This window comes from Pinus tabuliformis, chromosome Q, assembly GCF_031772625.1.
Source record: "Pinus tabuliformis cultivar Carrire ecotype Pingquan chromosome Q, CPIR1, whole genome shotgun sequence".
In the NCBI taxonomy this organism is placed as follows: Eukaryota; Viridiplantae; Streptophyta; class Pinopsida; order Pinales; family Pinaceae; genus Pinus; species Pinus tabuliformis.
In genome coordinates, this window is record NC_142296.1 from 268,028,566 (window position 1) to 268,037,448 (window position 8,883).

The 8,883-nt window shown below is 37.9% G+C and overlaps 1 protein-coding gene across 1 annotated transcript; it reads right to left on the reverse strand.

The window, feature by feature from the left end:
- Positions 1-4,941: 4,941 nt before the first annotated feature.
- LOC149219211 (uncharacterized) lies at positions 4,942-5,301 on the reverse strand. Its single transcript, XM_089386745.1, has one exon. It carries the CDS (start codon positions 5,299-5,301, stop codon positions 4,942-4,944), a length of 360 nt encoding a protein of 119 aa, XP_089242871.1.
- Positions 5,302-8,883: the final 3,582 nt, after the last annotated feature.

Genomic DNA, 8,883 nt, shown 5'->3' on the forward strand with positions numbered 1-8,883 from the left:
TTCCCTATTTCCACACACCGCTCTCCATTGGGTATCCACCTTGTTTCCGTGGTTTTCGCATCCCCAATTTGCTAAGAAATCAGCCGTCTGGTTTCCTTTTCTTCTAACATGATTTATAATCCTATATTCAATTCTTTTCAGAAGGTCAGCGATTTCCTAGACAATTCCTGCTGTACGCCAACTGTTTGTAACCTTCTCCCAGCTTTGGCCGTTGCTGAGTTTCTTCAGCATCTCCACCGCAATCTGAGAATCTCCCGTAATTTCTAAATTAGTGTAACCATTTCTTACCACAATCCTCAGACCCTGATGAAGAGCCCAGAATTCGGCCTCGTTATTGGTCATTTCTCCTCCCCAGTCTGCGAAAATCCACCGAACCTGATTGCTGTTGTCTCTGAAAATACCTCCAAAGCCAGCTTCGCCCGGGTTCCCCTTTGAGGCCCTGTCGAAGTTTAATTTTATGAAATTTTCTCTGGGATAGCTGAATTTATCAGGGCTTTGAATCCGCATATCCTGTCTGGGGGTTTGTTTGTGATGGACCATCTCAAACTTAAGATTTAACCTGTTCAGGATACCTTCCTCAACCTGGTTGGTCTTCCAATCCTCCCCCACCCATTTATCAACCAGGATTGTTTCTCGCATTAACTTGACTGCTCTTCCCCAAATTACTTCCGGTCCTTTTGCTATGTTTTGAAATATTCTACGATTCCTCTCCTTCCAGATCATCCACAGAACAAAACCTGAAATGAGATCCCACGCTCTTCTAACCACTTTACATTGAAATATTTCCTTGTTCCATTGGAAAACCAACTCGTTGAATTCATTGGGTGTAATTTCGGGTTTGTCAAAGGTACGTTTAACATTCCTCCACAGAGTCCCTGCAAATGGACAGTTTATCAATAGGTGATTTCTGGTCTCCCCCTCAGTATTGCACAGACATCATCTCGAAGGGCCATTGAATCCTTTTCTTTGTATTCGATCCCAGGTTAAGATCTTATTCTTGGATGCCAACCATATAAATATGGAGACTTTTGGCCACCAATTTATTTCCCATATAATTTTCCAGTCTGGATTCTCTTCCCCTCCAGGTTGGGAAACAGTTATATAGTAAGCCTCCTTGGTGGTGAACAAGCCTTTCGAAGAATTCCCCCACCTAAGGATGTCCTTGCCATTGCGGGTTTTAATTTTCCTGGATTCGACCTCCTTTCTGTAGGCTTCCTGCTGGTCTTGGTTGAGCTCTCTGTCCCATTCCATCGGGTCAATCCATGTTCTCCAGCTCTCTTCTGAGTCATTTGTTCTCCAATAGTCCCTGACATAAGTTCGATCTCCTCCTATTCTGTCTCGAATCTGTTGGAGTCCTTGAATTCTATTCAGTCTCTCTTTCTGGTGCCATCTATCTTCCCAGAAATTGGCTTCTTCTCCGCCTCGGATCTCCCAGAAGGTGTGCTTTTCAACCAAATCCCTGTTCAGGCGAGCTAGGTCCCAAATTGTTGACCCTTTAGGAGTTTCTCTCTGCCTTAAGATCTCAACTGCAGAATCAGGCATATTGTATTTAGTTTTCCATATGGTTTTCCATAGGTCATTGCCCCCCCTAAGCCAGCGCCACCAGAGTTTCGCTCCCAGAACTCTATTAAGAATCTCAGGATCCCTCAACCCCAATCCACCTTTCTCCTTTCTTTCAGTTAATTGACTCCAGGAGACTAATGCCCATTTTTTCTTCTGATCAGTCCCTCTCCATATGAAATTCTTGATAACCTCTCTAATTCTTGTGCACACCCCTAGAGGGGCAGCCATTATCGATAAAGGGTAGATGGGGATAGCCTGAAGGACTGATTTAGCCAGGACTATTCTGCCAGCTATGTTTAAAGTTCTGAATGCCCAATTTGCTACCTTGTTACTCAGCTTATCCAGGACCCCTTACCAGTTCTTCATATTTTTAGAGGTGAAGTCCAAAATGTTGCCCAAGTATTTCGTAGGTAATTCTCCTCTCTTGAAGCCCAATAGTCTTGTTAGGTGGGTTTTGACCTGATCCACTGTGTTAAATATAAAAACATAGGATTTTTCTCTATTGATTTCCAGACCCGAGGCCTCTGCAAATAGATCCAAGATTCTTCTGAGATGCCTTACTTCTTTGACTGTTGGTTCTCTGAACAACATAATATCATCAACAAATTGTTGATGAGTTAATGGCAGATTATTTCCCCATAGCTTAAGACCCTTTATTATGTTTGCTTCTCTCTCTTTTTTAATAAAGCGACCCAGCCCTTCAGCAGCCAGAATGAACAGAAACGGAGATAATGGGTCTCCCTGTCTAATACCTCTAGAAGCATTAAATGTTTTCGAGGGAGTTCCATTAACAAGGATAGAAAAATTTGGGGAAGAAATCAAGTTATGAATCCAGTCAATCCATCTCTTGTTGAAACCAAACTTTTCCAGGACCTTTTCCAGATAGTTCCAATTTAGTCTATCATAAGCTTTTGATAAGTCTAATTTGATCATCATACCCTTTTGCTTTTTTACTTTTAAGGAATGTATAACTTCTTGAGTAACTACCAGCCCATCAAGGATCTGCCTACCTTCAACAAAACCTGTTTGTTCGGCTGATATTAATTTGTCCAGAAGAGGTTTTAATCTCTTGGCAATCATGGATGTTATAATCTTGTAAATAACATTACATAGCGCAATAGGTCTGAACCCACTGGCATCTTCCAGATTATCACCTTTAGGAATTAAAGCATAGAAAGTGGAGTTAATGGCAGGCCATACCTTCTGGTTCATTCGGGATTCTTCTACCAGCTCCAGAATCTCTTTCCCCAGGAAGTGCCATCCCGCCTGGTAAAAATCCACTGTAAAGCCATCCGGGCCCGGAGCAGTACCTTTCTTCATTGCTTTCACAGTTTCCTCTAGCTCTTCTAAGGTAGCAGCTCTCATCAACGCCTTATTTTGGTCTTCTGTGACTAAGTGTGGAATGGCCGAACAAATTTCCTGAATTGCTTGCCTTCGATCAGCTTGCGGTTCATTTAAAATTTCTTTATGATGTTCAATAAGGACATGTTCAATCTCCGCTTGCTCAACCACTCTATTACCATTCTTGTCCTTGATGGATAGAATCTTGTTTCTCTGTCTATGTTTGATCATGGCCTGGTGAAAGAATTTAGTGTTTCTTTCCCCCTCCCTTAACCACTTTATTCTTGATTTTTGACGCCAGAGGACCTCTTCCTGCTTTCGTCTTTCTTCTAGTTTTCCAAGTATTACCCCTTCCTTGCTGATACTCTCCTCTGTTCTACCTTCCATTATCATCTTTTGTTGGAGAGATTCCATTTCCCCTTCTAATTTTTGTTTGTCTTCCATAATATTACCAAACTCCTTTTTGTTCCACTTTTTGATTTTCCCTTTCAGCTCCTTCAGTTTTAATTGGAACCTGTGCATTTTTCCTTTGCCCTGAATAGTACTTTTCCTCCACCATTCTTCAACTTTCTTGATGAAATCTGGATCCCTTAACCAGAAGGCTTCAAATCGGAAAGGTCTTTTTCCGCGATTCCCTTTAATATCTACCTCTAATCTAATCGGCCAATGATCAAAACCCAGGGAGGGTATGATCTTTGCTTCGATAAAAACATCCTTGTTCATGACAGCTTTTGATACGAGGAATCGGTCAAGCCTTGAAGCAATTTGGTTCTTACCCCCCCTCCTATTGTTCCAGGTGCATATCCCAATAATGGTTTGAATGTCTACTAACCTTAAACCCTCTATCATTTCATTGAATTTATCCATGTAGTGATCCATCTTCCTTACTCCTCCCTTCTTTTCTTCTAAAGATCTGATTAAATTAAAATCGCCACCTATGATCCAAGCAGCTTCAGGATATAATCTGCGAATGGATTTCAAACTGCTCAGAAAGTTTTCTTTTTCCCCTAGGGAAGGGGGGCCGTAAACCCCTGAAATCACAACCTGTTCCTTGGTTCCTACTATCCTCCCTACGCCAGTAAGGACTCTGCTCATGCTGGTCCAGCTATCTAAGATGATGTCATTCGGGTTCCACAAAATTGCAATACCTCCTGCAGAGCCAATAGCATCTTGCCCCATAACTTCATAGTGCAGTTTGTTTTTGTCAATTATTCCTTCAATTTGTTGAACTGAAATTTTTGTCTCTTGTAAAATCATGATGCTAGGTTTCTCTTTTTTCAATTTCTCTTTCATATACCTTTGTTTGCCTTTACTATTCAACCCTCTAATATTCCAACTAATAACAATCATTTAAAACTTTTGGTAGGAGGGGAAAAATACCTCTGATAGAGGTATCACTTTACCTGAGTTTATCAACGTTTCTCCCACCGACTGGATTGTTTCGCTCATCGTTTTCCGGCCCCTTTTCCTGCTGTTTTTGCCAGAGCCGTCCATTCCCGTCTGTCCATTCCCCTGTTCGTTTTCTATCAGTAACTGCTTGTCCAAGTTTTCCCCTTTTTCCTCTTTATATTTCTGAAAAACCTCCTTATACAGTTGTTTCTGCTTTTCCAGTATAAACCTGTTATCTAGGTATTTCCATTCCTGAATTAGCCGTTTCATGATTCGCTCCTCTTCAACCTCATTTTCAACTTGGTTTTCCACCTCCATCTGGGATTGCATTGTTGTATCTTCCGCCTTCCCTTCTGTCTGGTCTTCAATGCTTTTTCATAAGTTCGCATCTTTTCCTTTATCTTCACCGATGATTTCCATTGGAGTATTCTCAGGGTCTTCGTCGTCCTCCAGATTTACTTCATAGTCCTCGTTTTCGCTCTGAAGCACCTGAAACTTATTTTGACTGGTTGCATGACTAGGTTTATCTTGTTTTTGGGCTTTTGGCCCTTCCTTGCTCGGTCTCCTTCTCCTCGTAACCTGTTGAAAACCCCTCTCTGTTTCCCCCATTTTTTCTGCATTTCTCTGATGTTCCTCTTGGGTTCTTTGTTATTCCTCCTCCTTATTCAGCGGGCATTGCCGGTATAGGTGGCCATATTCATGGCATTTGCGGCACCTGAACGGTATGTGCTCGTAGTCGATTGGATGCTGATAAACTTCATCATGATACTCCAGCTCGATATTTTCTGGGATGGGTTCTGCCAGGTTCATGTAAACACAGATCCTCGCATATGAATTATATTTTGCTCGTTTCGTTGCTTCTGCGATTTTGACAAAGCTCCCGATTGAGTTCCCTATTCCTTCCAGAATTTCCGGGTCCCAAAATTCATCAGGGAGTCCAAACAGCCTAACCCAGACTGGGGCTTCCAGCGATTTTTCCTTCTCTGGGCTGTATCTCCTTGATGCCATATTTTTCAATATCTATATATATATATATATATATATATATATATATATATATATTAGTTAATTAAAAAAACAAATATATTACTTTAAAAATAAAAAAATTAAGAATATAAATGTTATTTAAATATATATATATATATATATATATATATATATATATATATATATATATAAATATAAAAATAATATAGATTATATATAAATTTTAAAAATGGTTATCATATATATATATATAAAGTATAAATATAATTCTTTTTTTAAATTCTCAAAATTTAAAATTTAAATATATATATATATATATATATCTAAACTTATAAATTTTATAATATAATTTTTTTTTTCTTATATGTAAATTTTTAATTCAATCGTTTTTTACTTTCTTTTTTTTTAATTTAATTTAGAAAAAAAATCAGCCTCCTGCTTGCCCGAGCGCCAGAAAAGTGGTCGTCGTGTCGTAGGCCAATTCTACGATTTGACCTGTGGCCCAAAGGGTTCTAGCCAAGGGCCTAAGTGGGCGAAGGGGGTTGCATGCTGGTAGGGGGCCTGTGCAGGCGAGGAGGAGGCAGTTGCGTGCAGTTCCCTCACCCATCCATAGCTCGTTGGGACCTGGACTGATTCTCAGAATTGGCTCGCAGCTCCGCCTAGGTGGACGAGGAGGAGGGGGGGCTACACATTGCCCTACCCCTCACTACCCCCACCCGCCTCGAACCTCGGCGAGTGGTCGTTGGGTTACAGGAAAGAATCATCCTGTGGCCCAACAGGCATTGGTTGGGGAGGGGGGAGGGGGGCGGCGTGGGTGAAGGGGGGCTACACGCAAGCCCTTCCCGCTCTCCCAGGTCCCGACCAACATTCATTGGGTCGCGGGGCGATTTCGGGAATCGACTTGCAGCCCAACAAGCACTAGCCGAGGGTTTGGGCGGCTGGACACACCCCACTCCTCGCCTCCTCATGCTCAGTCCCCTGGGCAGTGCCTGTGGGGCTCGGTAAAAAAAATTGAAGTTTAAAAAAAATATTATATTAAAGTTAAAAAACATAAAAATTGAATTTAAAAAAAAATCATATATTTAAAAAATAAAAGCTATATTAATATAGTTTAAATTTATTATTATTATTATTAATTTTTTAAACCAATATAAACAGTTTAAAAGAGAAGATTATTTTTTTTTTTGCATGTTTGGAAAGAAAAAAAATAATAAATGCATTCTTTTTTGTAATTCAACTGTTGTTTTCTTTTTGCAAGAATTGAAATGCTCCCCAAACAAAATTAGAAAAAAATTGACACCCATTTTTTCATTTCAAAGCCATAAAAATTAAAAAAATGATTATTTTTTCTCCTAAAAATCCTACAAATTTGAGTTTTTTTTGTCTTCTTCGCTATAAAAATATAAATAAAATAGAACTTTTTATGTGGGTTTTCCCCGAAAACAACAAATTTTCCCCAAATTCCTCTTTAAATAGTCAAAGTAGAAGGAAAAATAACCTTTCAAATGCGAAAAACTCTAGTTGAAGCTACTACCAAAGACAATGCATCTACTCCACAAAGTTGCTCCAAACTTTTTAACAAGACCTAGAAGACTTGATGTGATGTGATGAATAGAAGCAATGAATGTTATTTTATAGTGATGATTGTGGGATTTCTTTAGCTTTTCTCGAATGTGGGATTAAAATTAAAATTAAAAAAATTAATATAGAATTAATATTATAGATTTAGATTATTTTTTATTCATTGTGGGATAAAAAAATAAAATATTAATTAAAAATAAAATAGTTACATAGTCAATCTTAAATAATGTAAATAGAAAAATTATTTTGATTTCGAAGAAATACATTAAACAAACTTTTTTGTGGATATTTTGAATAGAAAGTAGGTGAAATTTTTCTCGACCAAATTTTAGTAATACGTTTCCAAGTAAACTTAAGAAGAAAATTTTGGAGGGAAATATTTCAAAGCGAAATTTTTGGAGGGAAAATTTTCGATGAAAGTTATTGGGGGGAAACTTTGGAGGGAAATTTTTCGGAAATTATTTTTCGGGGAAATATTCAATCTCTAAGCTATAAACTATCATTGAGAGAGAATTAATTTGTATGATTCTACATCTTTTTGTTGAAGCTCACGGATTCTTCTGATAGTGAAGTATTTCTTTCTGTAGCATTGACATTTTCGCCATGTGACAACTCTATTCATTTTGATGAATGTAACATGAATTATCTCATTATGAATAGAGACAAAAAATTTCCACTTGGTCTTAATCCTAAGAATGATGAGAGCAACATTGATGAAGGAAAGCAAAAGTAATTTCTTGTAAATAGAGGAAATTTTTGGACTTATTCCTAATCGTAAGGATTATTAGAGCACCATTGACGAGGGGTGGGATGAAGAATTTCCGGTAAATACATAGTCAAAGTTTCCACTTACTCCTAATCCTAAGGATTATGAGACCACCACTGATGGGGGGGGGGGGATGAAGAATTTCCAGAGTCAAAATTTCTAGATAGTCCCAATCTTAAGAATTATGGTAGCAACACTGAGGAAGGGGAGAGAAAGGATACAAAATTTCTAGTAATCAGAGATTAAAAGTTTCACTTAGTCCTAATCCTAAGTATTATGAGAGCACCACTAAGGAAGGGGACGACGAATAATTTCCATTAAATAGAAATTTAAATTTTCCACTTTTTCCTAATCCCAAGGATTATGATACCATCATTGATGAAGGAGAGGATGAATAATTTCCTGCAAATGATAATTTAAGTATGAATAGAGAGTCATATTTTGGACTTAGTCATAATCCAAAGGATTATTCGAGCACCGGTTATGCAAGGGAGGATGAATATTTTCTTGCAATGGATAATTTTAGATGCACAGATGTAAGTAATGCATTTTCTCTAAGTAATGTTTAAAAGGAACTCATGGTGATGATGAATTGAATCCTCCAAGGAAGGATTTGAAAAGAACGAATGAATATGGTGAAGAATTTCGTCTGAGTCAGGATTCCAAAAGCGCAGATCTTACTAGTGAAGGATTTTATTCAAGTGAGGATGGTAATGGATATTTTCCAACAAATGATGGTCATGAATTTTCTAAGTATTCTCAGAATGATTATAGTAAGTACAATATTGCTCCTAATGATGATGAAAATGCTTCTATAGAGAATAATGAAATGATGGAGAGGTTTCATGAAAATGTTGTATCTAGGAGTGCGAGTAGACCTTTTCATATCAATCCAAAATATTCCAATTGTACAAGGTTTAGGAAAAGATACCTCACAAGTAGAAGTTCTATTGGTGATTTGATTTGAAGTGAATGTTGTAAAAGGGATTGCTTGAAACATATGGATTTCAATTTTTCTTTGGAACAAAGGAATAGATATTTTTCAATGAATAAAAGCATGCAAAATTCATTTTTAGTGGGTTGCATGCAATCTACACTAGTAGGTTATGATTATCATATTGGGAATGTATTGATCTATAGAAAGGTTTTCAAAATGTTATATTCAATTCATAACATTCGTTTGTCAAGAATCCAAGAAAGATTGGAAAAGGATCCTACATATTATTCAGAAGTACGTTATAAAAGAGAGATTGGAC